At 39.3% G+C, this 16,023-nt stretch overlaps 1 protein-coding gene across 3 annotated transcripts in view; it reads right to left on the bottom strand.

Moving 5' to 3' along the window:
• TASOR2 (transcription activation suppressor family member 2) overlaps nt 1–16,023 on the bottom strand; it is an 86,262-nt gene that overhangs the window by 12,336 nt on the left and 57,903 nt on the right. For 2 of the 3 annotated variants that reach the window (XM_066385650.1, XM_066385652.1), the window contains 4 exons: nt 15,305–15,547; nt 9,661–10,537; nt 6,631–7,057; nt 866–4,690 (listed from right to left, as the gene is read on the bottom strand). In XM_066385650.1, coding sequence (XP_066241747.1) covers nt 866–4,690; nt 6,631–7,057; nt 9,661–10,537; nt 15,305–15,547 — 5,372 coding nt within the window. The remainder of the gene's footprint in view (nt 1–865; nt 4,691–6,630; nt 7,058–9,660; nt 10,538–15,304; nt 15,548–16,023) is intronic. The other variant, XM_066385651.1, reaches the window with a different exon arrangement.

Raw genomic sequence — 16,023 nt, 5'->3', positions numbered from 1 at the left:
GGCAGTGCGGCAGTCTCATATGAAGGCCACACACACATATTAGAGTAGTGGGACATTGTTAACAGTGGGGTAACTGGGTGAAGGGTACCATTTCTGCAACCTTTACGTGAATTTGAAGTTATATTTTAAAAGCTAAAACAAAAGAGAGAATATTATCTTTTCTAAAAATAGAAGAGAAATTCTGAGAAGATAAAATGAGGAAGCTAATGGTAATCTGGCTCCTGTGAAGTTAGAATTTTACCATAGTTAAATCATTTAAAATTAAGGGCTATATTCACACCAGAATCCTAATATTCATTGAAAAAAAGTACATCCAAAACCAAAAGACATTCCTCTCAACTACTCATATTAATGAAGCACAGGTAATAAGTTTTAAAAATCTAAATTTTACCATAACAAGTTTGTATTTACATTTGAATATTTCATTTTTTTAACTTCTTTACTTTTAGAGAGAGAGGAAGGGAGAGAGAGAAACAAACCTGATTTGTTATTTATGTATTCATTGGTTGATTCTTGTATGTGCCCTGACTAGGGAATGAACCACAACCTTGGCATGTTGCTAGGATGCTCTAACCAACTGAGCTACTGGGCCAGGGCTACACTTGAATTTGAGTATGTCTACACTGGTAGTTTTTGTGAAAATTAGTCACTACATTAATTCTGAAACATACAAATCTTCAAATATAGTACCAAAGGCAGATCCTTGTAGCATAACATTTAGAGTGCAAAGACTGAGCTATGAAACTCAAATACCACTTTATAGATCTCTTTCTGAAGCCAAGAATGCTAAATTTATTACTTTTAAAATAAGCTGAAATTAGAAAGCAGTCAAAATGTAAACTCTAAAGAGAATGTGGCATCTTACCTTTGTTCTCACAAAGAATGACTTGTCTTCTGTCTCAACAAGGTAGAACAGAAAGGTGCTTTTACAAGCGTCTCTTGCAACACTTTTTAGTTTGACATGCAAACTGGCACACAAGTCTATTACCATGTCTTCGTAGGAGGTTGACCTTCTTGGGGAAGATGAATACATCTCTTGAGATGTGGCTCCTCCAGAAGCACCATTTGACTCTCTATCTCGGAAAACAACTTGGTTACTATTCATCACCACCTTGTTGAATTCTGCATACTCATTGAGAATAAGGGAGATATCATTCCGGGATTCCTTTAAAGTACTGTTATATTTTAGTTTGTTGAGGTGGAAGGGAACAGTCTGATTTTTTTCAGACTTTGTAGTATGATTTCTCCTGTGATCACATCTTTCTTTCCAAAAGGAAGGACTGTCTAAATTGCTGGGCATGTGGCCTCTCAGGTGCTGGCTCTGTAGTCTGGCATCTGAGGGCACAATTGTTATGATCAGGGGACTTCTGCTTCGAGATGGAGGATGGAGAACTGGGGTCTCAGATATTTTTGGCAAAGGGAAAGCTTCAGCAGCGACTTGGAGACATGGCTCCTTCAAAAAGACAGCGGAAGAGGCAGAATGCTGAGAATCCCCATTCTTTAAAATTTGTTTCAGTTTCTGTTCAAAACGCAAATATTCCAGATCTAAAGTGTTCTGGGTAAGATCATCTGCCACCTGCCAACTATCTGTCCAGGAGCTAAGCAAGCCACATTTAGTAGTGAAATTGGGGTGTCTCCTCAGGCTGTGCAAAGTTCTCTTGGTATCTTTGAGCTCTTTAGTTATAGTAAAGTTAGTATAAGTCCTGAGGATACCATGGAGATCTCTGATTTGGACATAACATGGCACACACTTATCTTCTTTCTCTAATCCAATGGACCAGTTTCGGGGAGGTATGCTGCTCTGCAACCCTGGAACTCGGTTAGAGTAGCTCCAGTCTTCATTATCACTATTGTTGAGCCTCAGGAGAGAGTCATAATCATCTTTCAATGCACCTTCTTTCTTGTGGCTACACTGCAAAGTGCAGGAACCATCCATGTCTAATCTGAGAGTTCTGCTATCACCAAGAGAGTCTTCATCAGAGTCCCCAGAAAGTGGTTCATAATGGAAGTTAGAATTCACACTAATATCCATGTCTCCATCCATGGTTTCAGAGTCTTCCTCAGTCCTGAGCCCCTCACTTGAGCTTTTATTTCCCATCTGCTCTTGAGAGACTCGACAAACAAGAGGGGCACATGATTTGGCAATAAAAAAGGCAGAAGGCTCTCTGATGATACTTTCATTGGTGACTACTGTATTTTGGTAAGAATCAGCATATAAATACATGGGGAAAAGTCCACCATTCAACAGATCTTTTGTTTCACATGTTGACATATCTTGCAGTATATGGAAAGTGTTTTGTTTGCCTTTTGGAGATGTGGTGTTTGATTTAGAGCCAACACCTTCTAGATCTATATTTTTTACATGTAACTCAGCTTCAGTTTCACTATTCTTAAGCAAACTGGCCATTCTAACTACTGGTATTTCCTCTGCTTGAAATTCTGTCTCTAGGTTTATGGATCTTGTACAATGGGTTAAGGTAGCACCACTTGATTTGGGGAACTCTGAGTGCATGTGTGCCTGTGTATTAACAGCTGCATCAACAGAGTCAGAGCTCAAAGACTGAGCTGGCATGTAGTTGCCTTCATTTTTTTTCAAATCACTGCTAAAGATACTCTTCTTAATGCTTTTAGGGCTAGTCTGTTTTAATGACACGTTCATGGTATCACTTGAAGCACCTGTAAAAACAAATGTGTCAACCAAAGATTTACTTTCCATAATCTTTCTAGGACTAAATGAAGGCTCACTGGTTTCCAAGGCAAGACAATTTAAGTCCATATTTCTGTTCTTTATACGAATTAGCTGTAATGGATTTCCTGATGTTACTGATTTCTCTAGAGATGTCTTTAAGTCAGCTCTGTAATTAGCAGTTGAAGCAGGCTGGTTTAATTCTGTATTGCAGGATGGCACCTTTTTTGAGAAAAAGAAACCTTCATCATGCTCACTTGGAATAATTTCCCCAGTTACTTTACCCGTAAGGGTTAAATGTCTATCTTTTATTTCTGGGTGATTATTTAATACTACAGGCATTTCAGCAGAAAGTTGTATTTGTTGTACCTGAGTTAAGTTATCTTGTCCCACTGGATGGAGAGGACCAACAAAAGAACTTTCTTTTTCTGTTATGGTCAGACCTACTGACTCAATCTTGGAGAATTTGTTCCTTTTTTCACACTGTGTATCACGAGGTTTTAAACTATATGGAGACACAGCCTGAAATGGTTGTGTTTCTTCAACTGGTACCTGGGAGTCAGGACTAGAAGCTGGTGACACTTCTTCAATTAAAGAACCAAAGGGAAAGTCTGAGGTAACATTAATTTCCTCTGTGAACTCAAGGGCACAAGTTTCTTTAGGAGGAATTAAAGTAACCATTTGTAAATGATCACTTTTCCTCTCCTTTTCTAATGGTTTCTCTGGCACTGTGGGAGGCACTGATGTATATTTAGCAGAATTCATTTCTCTGTTTTCTATGAAAGTCATATCCTCTGGCTGAGTTATTTCTTCATCCATATCCTGAAATTCTAAGTTTGATAATGGGCCCTCCTGATTTTGCTCTGTTTCATCAGCTGGCATTTCTTCTCTGGGACTTGTAGGTGGTGACATTGTGAGATTTAGGTCAATGTCAGAATATTCCTCTAACTCGAGGCTGACCTCCTCTCCATTTATACATAGGCTGGTTTGTTTAGCAAATACTGAACCAAATGACTCAAAATTCTTATTTTCATTGTTTATACAGTTCTTGTCACTCTTTAACTCTAAAGAGCCACTGGGTGTATTACTTCCTGATGCAATGCAGTTAAATGAGTAATTCTTTTCCAATATGGCAGAGGCTGATGATGAGGTGGCTTCTTCAGTCTGTGATGGCCCCATAATATCTTCTGAAGATATGCTTAAAAGACTCTTAGGCTGCAGAAAAAATTCTTGAGAGAGTTTCATTTCTTCCCTTGGTAATGAATAATTAGAACTTTTAACTAATGGTAATGTCTCCTGTTCCAATGAATTATTAGATGGCGAGGATAAACCCAGAACAGGAATATCTTTCTGTAATGAACACATTTTGTTATTAGCTGGTGTCTCTCCACTTACTGAGGAGGCATGAAGGCACTTAGTGTCTTTTATTCCTGATGTTGCTAGAGACAGAATGTTCTTAAAACCTTGTGTTTGTACCTTTTCAAATGTGGTTACAGGAAGTCTAAGATTTGTAGCAGGTGAAACCTGTTTAATCAACTCCATATTAAAGGCTGCAGATTTATCAGCTCTATTTACAATTTCTGTCTGAATTGGTATACAGGCATTATTTTCCAGATTAATCATTACATACCCTGTATCACTCTTCTTTTCCAATGAAGGCTGACATTCTTTGTTTTGGGGGCTGCTGTGCTGTATAAGGGCCTGTAAACCACTTGTTTTGTCTTGCACTGCTGCATGAAAAATATCAACTTTGCTTTCAAGGGTGCTGTACACAGATTTTTGACAAATCACTGACTGATTGCTGATCCCATTACAAGTCTTAGTGAATGTGGTTTGAGTGACAGTATTATAAGAAGTTACTCTTGTGCTATCAAGTGGCTCAAAGGTTTTATCTTCACCAGGAATAGAAGGTTCATTAGTTTGGGTACTTTCAATGCTAGAAAGCATAAGATTAGAAGTCTCTAGTTTATCTGATGATTCTTGTTTGGCTTTTCCTTCAATTATCTGAAATGACAAGTTAAAAAAAAATAGCGTCAAACATTTTTAAAAAATATTTACATGTGAAGAATAGAATACACAAGGGTTAATTTTAGTTTACTTATTCTTTTAAATTTTCTATCTATGAGTTCTGAGGATAGTTAATTATATATTACCACAAAAAATAAAAAATGCTTTATAAGAAATTAATCATATATATGTAGTAGAATCAGCCTGACTAAACTAGTATTTTCATATTCTAAGGTAGTAATTCTTATTTTTTAAAGATTTTATTTATTGATTTCTAGAGAAGAGAGAGACAGAGAGAGAGAAAAGGGGGTGGGGAGGAGTGGGAAGCATCAACTCGTAGTAGTTGCTTCCCATATGTACCTTGACCGGGCAAGCCCAGGCTTTCGAACTGGAGACCTCAACATTTCAGGCTGAATGCTTTACCCACCGTGCCACCACTGTTAAGTCCAAGGTAGGAATTCTTTTTTGTATGTGTGTGACAGAGACAGAGGGAAAGCTAGGGACAGACGAACAGTAAGGGAGAGAGATGAGAAGCATCAATTCTTCGTTGCAGCTTCTTAGTTGTTCATTGATTGCTTTCTCATATGTGCTTTGACTGGGGTGTTCCAGCAGAGGGAGTGACCCCTTGCTCAAGCCAGTGACCTTGGGCTCAAGCCAGCAACCATGGGGTCATTTCTATGATCCCACGCTCAGGCTGGTGACCTTGGGATTTCAAACCTGGATCCTGTGTCCCAGTCCAATGCTCTACCCATTGCACCGCTGCCTGATCAGGCTAAAGTAGTAATTCTTAACTAGATTTTATGTATCTCTGTGAGAATCAGATAAAATTTATAAACCTGATCAGGAGAAAAATCATATACATACATAAAAAATATGTATGTATACATATATAAACATAAATATATGTACACAGAATTTGACATTAAGAAACACCTAGATTGTCTGGATTTGAATCCTGACTTGACAGTATCCTAACTATGTGACTTTAGGCAATTTCTGTAATCCTCTGCCTTAGTTTCCTTATCTACAAAACAGGGAGGAATGGGCCTTACCTCATCCAGTTGTGTGAGGATTAATTGAGTTAATGTGAGCCAAGGGCTCAGACCACTATCTGGCTCATACCACTCCATCAGTCTCATCATGATAATGAAGATGAGCATCTGGAGACATTCACAGACCCTCTGAGGCTGACCCCTGGACCTGCATATCTGCAAGAAACCCTAGGTACAGAAACACTGTCTACTCATGTGAATACAGGCATTGCAGGTATCCAAACCCATGCAAAGTTATTCCGAAATAAATCTGGGCTGAAAGCTTAAAATAGCAAGTATCTTTATACAGCCTTTTTTATTTGTTCCAGTTTAAATCTGATTATCTGGCCTAGCTGAACATCACTTAGGAAAAGTAGTATGAAACAAAGTGTATTCTACATTTTTAAGTAGTTATCTACAGATCCACGAGAGGTCTGGCATTTTATTTACTGTTCCAGTACTTGTTTTCAAAAATAATTTTAAAATATTCGATTTTAACTTACTTTAATGTTTATCAAAGATCTCTGATAATTTACTATTACCACATCTGATCCTTAAACATTATTCTGAGCAAGCTATAAAGGGTATTACTCACCTCTTATAAGAAAGATAACCTCAGAGAGAACAGGTCACTAGCCCCAAATTTATACAACAAACAAGTGACACAATTATGATTAGCTTCCAGATCATCTGACCCCCATAGCTTTTTACTTGTTTAAACTCTACCTGCAAACTATCTAGAGTGACACGAAAACTAAGTTTTGGGCATTATAATCCTTTACAAAGCTAGCTAATCTACTTTCCTAAAAGAAACAAATGCCTTGTTTTGAATATGATTTTATATTCAAAGAAAATACAATTTCTTCAAAAAGAGTGTCAGGATTTGTACTACTCAGCTTTACTTACCTCATTATTACAATAGATGAAATTCTGACTTCCTGGGGTATCTGGATGACCCTCTCTTGCAAACATTTCTTTCTGTTCATTCTGTACCCAGAGTTCCAAGCCCCTTGGAAGTGGTGGTTTAATGAAAGGAAGCATGGAGTTAGTGTCGGAGAAGGACATTTCAGCACTTTGACCTCTGGGAACTTCCTTTGTCTTCAACAAAGGGCCTACAGAACACCTTTCCACATTGGGGGACTCTTCAATTTCACGGAATTCAAATGATTCTATTGTGCTATTTATAGACACATATTTGGCGGGGTTGCTATGTTCTACTACTTTTCGGGATGATCGTATGACTTTGTTTTGATTGCTGTAAAACAGGGCTACCCACATATGAAGTAAAAGCTTCACTTCTTCCATGTTATCAGGTAAATCAGTGTTCCAGGGCCTGAGATTTTTAAAGAAAGAACATACAAAAATCATTGAAAATGGTTATTTTAGTTGATTATCTTATCCTAAACAAGTGCTTTCCTATTAACCTTAGTTTTGTGTTTGTTTCTATTTTAAAAATTATATAAACATGAAATGATAAATACGATAAAAATGAAGTTGATTTAACAAATAATTACGATAAATCGAATCTACTCATTTACAGAGACAGAGAAGGGAACTAAAAGTCAAACTTTGATTTCTTTAAATCCGTAAGTGTAGAACCATGATCAAAACATAGGTCACCCAAATCCCAGTCTCACATTTGTTTTTTAGCGAGAGAGAGACAGAGACAGACAGACAGGAAGGGAGAGAAAGGAGAAACATTAATTATTTGTTGCCCACCTGAGTTGTTCAGTGATTGCTTTCTCATATGTGCCTTGACCAAGGGGCTCCAATAGAGTGAGTGACCCCTTGCTCAAGTCAGCGACCTTTGGGTTCAAGCCAGTGACCATAGGGTCATGTCTATGATCCCATGCTCAAGTCGGCAACCCCGTGCTCAAGCTGGATGAGCCCACACTCAAGCCAGAGACCTTAGGGTTTTGAACCTGGGTCCTCAGTGTCCCAGGCTGATGCTCTATCTACTGAGCTGCCGCCTGGTCAGGCACATTTATTTTTTGATAACATGAAAACTCTCTTGGACACAGTCTACCTTTTATGTGTATAATGGTTTTGACAATTGCCCAAATCCTCATTTCTTTGCTTTTGTTAAGTCTGGCTTACTCATTTCTTTTTTTGCATCTCTAATAGCTGGGAAACTATGAAGATTAAAATACCTCTTGTGGGCAAATCATCAGGACTATACTATTTTTAGATTACAGTTCTGGCAAATCTGAAACCAAAAGGGGAGATGCAAACAATTCTGGCCATTGCCAGGCAAAAGGATAGCAGAGAGCTGGACTGGGATGAGTCTGAAGGTCTACAGAGATAGGCTTCAGTTAAATAGGATTAAGGCTAAGGAAATGACTTTATAAGTAGATGAGAACATAAATGTATGCTTTATGAGTATCAGCTCATAACTGAAGCAAGGAAAGAAGCCTGACAATTTAGTTAGTCACATGTGAAATATTCCACTAATAGGTAGCTCAGTGTCATTTCATACAGTTAATGCTTCCTGCTGATAGTAATGGTTAGCATTCATTAGCATGTGCCAGTTACTGTGCAAAACCCTAATACAAGTAACAAACTCATAATGTAGCTATGCTAAACATATTTCAAAGTGTTTACTGCTCCACTGGCATCACCTGGAAATTTGTTAGACATGTAGCCTCTCAGGCCCCATCCCAAACAGACTGAGCCAAAATCTTCAGTTCAGTAAGATCCCTAGTTTAGTTGTACACATTAAAGATTGAGAAGTACTGTCCTGAAGCACAGGAACTTCTGGGTCACAGAAGCTAGTTAGGTGGGAGAGCCTCGATCATAAACTACAGTAGACCAGCCCTGGCCGGTTTGCTCAGTGGTAGAGCGTCGGCCTGGCGTGCAGGGGTCCCGGGTTCGATTCCCAGCCAGGGCACACAGGAGAAGCGCCCATCTGCTTCTCCACCCCTACCCTCTCCTTCCTCTCTGTCTCCCTCTTCCCCTCCTGCAGCCAAGGCTCCATTGGAGCAAAGATGGCCCAGGCGCTGGGGATGGCTCCTTGGCCTCTGCCCCAGGCGCTAGAGTGGCTCTGGTCGCAACAGAGCGACGTCCCGGAGGGGCAGAGCATCGCCCCCTGGTGGGCAGAGCATCGCCCCTGGTGGGCGTGCCGGGTGGATCCCAGTCGGGCGCATGCGGGAGTCTGTCTGTCTCTCCCCGTTTCCAGCTTCAGAAAAATACAAAAAAAACCAAAAAAAACTACAGTAGTCCACACTCCAAAGCCCACACTCTGCCACTCTGCTATTATGGCCTTGACTCCCTTTTGAGGAAGCTTCTGATCAACTTCACAACCTAGAAGTAATTCTTTAAATGTTTCTTCTAAAATTCATTCTGTAAAGCAATATTTCAGTAACTCAGTATTTAACATTAAAATCTCATTTAAACATGACTCAAAGACTACAGAGGCTAATGAAAAAGCATCTCAAAATGGATAGTCATTCATGAAGCTGAAATTACCTTGCAGAAGTTCTACATGTGATCATTGACAGTGGCAGAACCAGCTTCATATTCTTCAGTGTCATTAAACACAACTGCTTGATACTGAGTCACTGGATTTACATACAACACTGCTTTCTCCTTTCCCAAGGTTTGGCACAAGTATCTCTACTCATTACAGTTATCTCAATAGGAAATTTACCTCCATTTTCTTTCTTCTTTTTTTTTAAAGTTTTATTTATTTTTTATTTATTCATTTTAGAGAGGAGAGGAAGAGAGAGAGAGAGAGAGAGAGAGAGAGAGAGAGAGAGAGGAGAGACAGAGAGATAGAAGGGGGAGGAGCTGGAAGCATCAACTCCCATATATGCCTTGACCAGGCAAGCCCAGGGTTTCGAACCGGCTACCTCAGCATTTCCAGGTCGATGCTTTATCCACTGCGCCACCACAGGTCAGGCCTTACCTCCACTTTCAATAAATGTCACTCCTACTTACCCATGTAATGCTCTTAGTACAGTTTTCTCCAGTGCGTTGTTGGTATATTTGCTGTCTAAGCTGAACACATAGTTTGTTTCACATTTGAAAGTGACCTTGAAGGAGCCATCACTACTGAACACGGTATGAGAGCAGTAAAAATCCCTCAGGCTGGAGGACAGCAATCTGCTCCTGTGCATGAGTACAGGGTTCTCAGAAAACTTTTGAAGAGGGGAGGTGTTCTGCTGATGCCGAAATGGCATTACTTTTCCCACTGGGGTTCCTGCTTCAGGGCCTTTTGTGCCATTCTTGGAGAAGGCAGGGCCTGGTACCCCTCTCTGCTGCAGAAGCTTTTTTGAATTTTCTGCAAGGAGCAGGGCATAGGAATGTTCTATAGCAACTAAAGAACTTTGGCAAGCATCAGAAGTTTCTAGTGTTAACTCAGGAAGTGCTGACTGGGCTTCAACAGGGTTTTGACTTCCAGGAACCAAGCAATCTTCCTCTTGGCTGACAATGGAGTCTGATGTTGCATTACTCTTCTTATCAAAGGAGGGGTTAGGCAACAGTCCACCTTTTTGACTTTCAACTCCTCTATGATATTCATGGTCAGAGGTACTGCTCAGAGAATGTTCTTTAGAAAGTGAAACTTTGTTTTGTGGCAATTCAGAAGAGCAGGGTAGGGTTCTGGGCTCAGATGGTGGCGTGGTAGAGGTGGCAGCGCTTAATGCCAGATCAGCTAATAGATTTAGGGCCTGGGAGTCACAGTTGACAATGGAGTTCTCAGTTGGAGTTTTCTGAGCCACTGTGACATTTTCTGGTTGAGCTGTATTTACACTAATATTTTCTTGCTCCTCTGATGACATTTTTGATTGAAGCTGTGAAGCAGTTTCTCCTTTGGCTTCAATATATATAAAAAAAAATAACCCAGAGCATATGATTTCCATATAATTAATACTTTGCCATCTTATTATGGCTTAGTGAAAATCAATGGTTAAGTTAATATGTTCAAGAAAAACCTCTTGATATGCTACATAAACTGTGTGTTAAAATTTTACTATTAGACTGAGGTCTCTTCCAACTCTCACTCAGATATATTATAATTACCAGAGGAATAACTCCTAAGGAACGTGCATATTAACAAGAAAGCACCCTTAAAAATGCATGTACTTTCAAAATTAACTTTTAAAAAAGCTCCAAGCTGGCCAATCTGACATATCTCAAGTGGCATTCAGCCTCCCAGGAGGCACTCTTGCCACCCTGGTCATCATGTTCAAGGCTTTGAAACAGAATCACACCTTACCCCCACAGGCACACAAAACCCAGATATCCAGCAGAGGTGTGTCTGACTCCAAATTCTAAGCTCTTTTCTACTACTCTTATCAACCAGATCTCTGTATCCCTCTTTCTCTTATTAAAATGTATCTGTCCTATGCTTCATTCTTTCCCCAGAGCTCCACACATTGTCACTGGCATAAATGAGTGTGTTCTTTGTCTCAAGCAAAACATCTGGATCCATAAGAAATAAGATTATTTTGAGCCCCTCTGTGTACAAAGTTCTGTAAGAATTAGTATATGAGGCCCTGGCCGGTTGGCTCAGCGGTAGAGCGTCGGCCTGGCGTGCGGGGGACCCGGGTTCGATTCCTAGCCAGGGCACATAGGAGAAGCGCCCATTTGGTTCTCCACCCCCCCTCCTTCCTCTCTGTCTCTCTCTTCCCCTCCCGCATCCAAGGCTCCATTGGAGCAAAGATGGTCCCGGCGCTGGGGATGGCTCCTTGGCCTCTGCCCCAGGCACTAGAGTGGCTCTGGTCACGGCAGAGTGACGCCCCGGAGGGGCAGAGCATCGCCCCTGGTGGGCGTGCCGGGTGGATCCCAGTCGGGCGCATGCGGGAGTCTGTCTGACTGTCTCTCCCCGTTACCAGCTTCAGAAAAAAAAAAAAAGAATTAGTATATGACATGGCTTCTGCTTTTAAATAAAACAGCAAATGTGAAAAGTCTTGGCAAATTATAAAGCAAAAAAAATAAATAAATAAAAAAAATGAGCTACACAAGGCATCCTGCTCAGCTACAGGAATATACCAAGCACAGAAAACAAGAGTCCTGCCCTCAGAGAGTCTACGATAGAGCAAATATAAGAATTTCTAAGTTTGAAATTCTTGTGTATTTGAAAGTTTATATATTATGGTATGTTAACATATTTGTTAGAAATCATTTCCCTGAATAAGTAATTTATTGAGAAATCACCTAAGTTCAAAACAGAGATGATTTTAACCATACTGATGTTAAATTATAGTATACAATGATATGAATGAAAAATTTAGTCATGAGTATTTAGAATAGCTAATTGACTTCATCACTCTTTAAAACTTAAATGTCTGTACTGAAACTATTTCTTCTCTATCTGCAAAATAGCAAATCTGCTCGTCTACTGATAATTCTCCTCTCTGCAGATAACCAAATCTACCTACCCATTTGCCTTTAACCAGAAAACTGGCATTCTCAAGTGGTATACTTGCATTCTTAGGACATAAATTAAGTCTTCTTAAATGCAGTTATGATGAAGGACAATGTTCATAATACTAAGTAATACTAGGCAACGATTCCCTGTAGCAAGTGTGTAGATGGACAGAAAAGCTAAAGCCCCATTTATAAATAATAGTATGAGATATTATTATTAACATCTCTGTAAAGGCTAATGACTGATAAAGAGAAGAAAACTCTGGCCTATGAGTTCATAAAACAGAATTAAGAAAAAGTGTCTGTATATTGTGGGTAGGGCAAAATTAATCAATCATTGTCCAGTCTTTTAAAAAAAAAACAGCAAAACCCAATGTGGATAGGTGAAAGAAGGTGACCTCAAGCCTAGAATCGTCTGGTTAGCCCCACAGGTGTACTAGAAACATGAAATTCATTTATGACCTAATGAGTGTACCGACACTAATTTCTCTCTTTGTTAATAGTGTGGCTCTTACACAGAGTATCACCTATGAATAAAGTTAATACCAAGTATGCTGTATTGAAATCAAGAAAAAAGGTTCAAGTTAAAAAATATGCATAGTCTCAGGTAAATTATTTAATCACTGACTTGTGAGAGGTTCTCAATTAATTAAAAAAATAATAATCTATCTTAAGAAATACAGGTAAGAGGATGCCAACTGAATTATATAAAAAATAGAGTCCTATAAACAACTACATCGAAAACTTTAGATAGGACAGAAAACCATTAGTTCCAGTAACAAAATGACTGAAGATTATATAGATTCAATTTGGTTAACTCTTTCACTGACCGGCACAAAATTTCTGGTGGACCGGTATTGGTCCGTAGACCGGTGGTTCAAAACTACTTGTATAGATGACTAAGAAATAAAATAAAAATTAAGAGATTATTTAAAAGGTAGTAATCTTATAATATTAACTTGGAATGTGGCTGCACAATATATCTAGACATTTGCAATACAGATCAGCCTATTTTTCAATACACATTTTGAAAACTTTTTTGCTGGATCACTTTTCTGCCAATACTCAATTTCATACCTTCTTCCTATTAATCAATTAGTCTACATCTATATGAGAGCTAATTTTACAAAGAATTCAGATGACACAGCTAAGAATATAGGCATAATATATCTATCCTCATGTTTATGAATTTATTTATTTATTTATTTGATACAGAGGGACTAATAGGGACAGACAGGAAAGGTGAGAGATGAGAAACATCAACTCTTCATTGCAGCACCTTAGTTGTTCATTGATTGCTTTCTCATATGTGCCTTGATGGGGGTGGGGTGGGCTGCAGCAGAGCAAGTGACCCCTTGCTCAAGCCAGGGACCTGGGGCTTCAAGCTGGTGACCACAGGGTTTCGAACCTGGGTCCTCTGCGTCCCAGTCCGATGCTCTATCCACTGTGCCACTGCCTGGTCAGGCTATGAACTAATTAAAGATAGGATCAAGACACATCAAATGACTGGAAACAGTACGAATTTAATTCCCTAATATTCTCAAAAAACCCAAAAGGAAATGAGCGAAAAGTGAAAGCTAGGTGAAGATGAGAGCAGAGCAGGAGGAAATGCCTCAGTGGAAGTGACTTAGCTGAGCAGAAGCCGGACTGGTGGAGGGGAAGGGCGCATGAGGGAAAAGAGGTCTGGGTCTGAGCGGAGGCACTGGTAGGGAAAGGGACATGTTAGGGAAGAGTAGGAGAGAAATTTGGACCTGAGGTTAAGACCACATTAACTACCTTGAGACAGCATTAGTTTTGGTATGGATGCCAAAACTGCAACATTACAGGGTTTACAGTATGATTTTTAAAAAATATTCACTTATAAAACAGTATTAAAAAAACTTAGAAAAAAACCCGACCTCACCTCTAATACCATTACCCCAGTAGAACTGTAGTATCTTTCTCTAAAATCCCACCAAATGTAAAATTTCTTAAAAAGTTAAAAATACAGGCCCCGGCTGGTAGCTCAGTTGGTTAGAGCATCGTCCCAACATAGCAAGGCTGCAGGTTTGATCTGCAGTCAGGGCACACAACAAGAAGCAACCAATGAACATACAACTAAATGGAATAACAAATAAATGCTGCTCTCTTGGTCTCTTTTGCTCTCTAAAATCAATTTTAAAAAGCCTGACTAGTGGTGGCGCAGTGGATAGAATGTTGACTTGGAACACTTAGGTCCCAGGTTGGAAACTTCAAAGTCGCGAGCTTGAGCACAGGATCATCAACATGATTCCCAAGGTCACTGGCTTGAGCAAGGGGTCATTGGCTCGGCTTGAGCACCCAGTTCAAGGCACATATGAGAAGCAACTGATGAACAACTAAAGTGAGGCAACCATGAATTGAGGCTTCTCATCTATCTCCTCTCAATTAAAAAAATCATTAAAAAAAGCAAATATACCTAAGGAGATCAGGGAAATTAGACAGAAAATTGATAGAAATATAAAAATATAAGGAAGTCTTTGTTAAATTTAAAAAAATGTACAATAGTATTCTATATCAGAGATAAAGTAAAATTTATAGATTTTGCAGATTGGCAGAACTGCACTATACACAGAAAGGGGAAGGTTAAGAAGGGACACGGAGCTGGGTAAAGAGCTAGTGTGTGTTCTATTTCAGAGGTAAAGTCTGCAGGGACAATGGAACTTTCAAGTAAAGGGTACGTTTAGCAGTTCAAAACAGAACTAAAGCAGTCAGCTGTTCATATAACTAAGTTTCATTATTTGCTTATCAAAATTAGGAAAGTAAAACTGCTTTCAAAATAACTAATGTATTTTAAAACCAAATACAGGATTCCGGATTACTATTTTGAACAACCTCTTTGGACAAATTCCCTTTGGACAAATAAAGTTATAGCCAACTTTTTATAACTGATTATGGTCCAGAAAAATAGTGCCAGATACTATTGTACTTGCTTGAGCATTTAGTCATAAAACTCATATTCAGGCTTATGCAAACTAAAAAGTAGGTCTATTTTGTGATATTTGAATCCTTTGCACTTTCTTAATAATTTACAATAGGAAATCAAGTTAGTTAGTCCTGCCAGTGTCTGAATTAAAGAAGCAAGAATTTTTCTGTTAATAGATTTTTAACTGTTCTTATTTTCAATACATTATCTTACAACTTTGATTACTCCATATGTAGTGTTTAAATTTACAGGAAGAGTATTTCTTACCAGGTTGTAACTGCTTTCTGATTCTGGGCTTCTGACTGTCTTTTACTATATTTATCCTCTGTTTTTGTGGAGATTTCTTCACAGGTGGCTTAGCCCTCGGAACAGTTTTGACAGGAGATTGCTCTTGTTTCCTTGCCCTTTTAGCATTTGTTGCAATTGGAAGGTCTTTAGAAACAGGAGCTTCTTGGTATTTCCTATCCAATTTGGTTGTCTGTACAAACTGTGCAGTCAGCACTTCAGCACCTATGTAGAAAAGACACCATTTTTTAAGGGGTAAGGGGGCTCAGATATTTATCAGCATAGCTTTTTCCTTTTGTTTTTTAGGATGTAACTTTTAATAATGTGGAATAAAATATAATATTTTGGGTATTTCATTAAAAGATTTTTTAACAAAGCAAAAGTTAAAAGTCCTCATATAGGCCCTGGCCAGCTTGCTCAATGGATGGAGTATCAGCCCAGTGTATGGACATCCTGTGTTCAATTCCCAGTCAGGGCACACAAGAGAAGCAACCATCTGCTTTTCTCCACCCCCCCACCCCTTCTCTTCCTCTTCCCTTCTTGCAGCCAGTAGCTCAGTTGGTTCAAGGGTTGGCCTGGGCACTGAGGATAGCTCAGGTGGTCCAAAAACCATCCTCAGGTGCTAAAAATAACTCTTAATTCGAGTATCGACCCCAGACAGGGGTTGCCAGGTGGATCCCGGTCAGGGTGCATGTGAGGGT

The sequence above is a fragment of the Saccopteryx leptura genome, chromosome 5, assembly GCF_036850995.1.
Source record: "Saccopteryx leptura isolate mSacLep1 chromosome 5, mSacLep1_pri_phased_curated, whole genome shotgun sequence".
Lineage (NCBI taxonomy): Eukaryota > Metazoa > Chordata > Mammalia > Chiroptera > Emballonuridae > Saccopteryx > Saccopteryx leptura.
The sequence above is the reverse complement of the archived record's forward strand: the minus strand, read 5'-3'. Positions and strand labels throughout refer to the sequence as shown.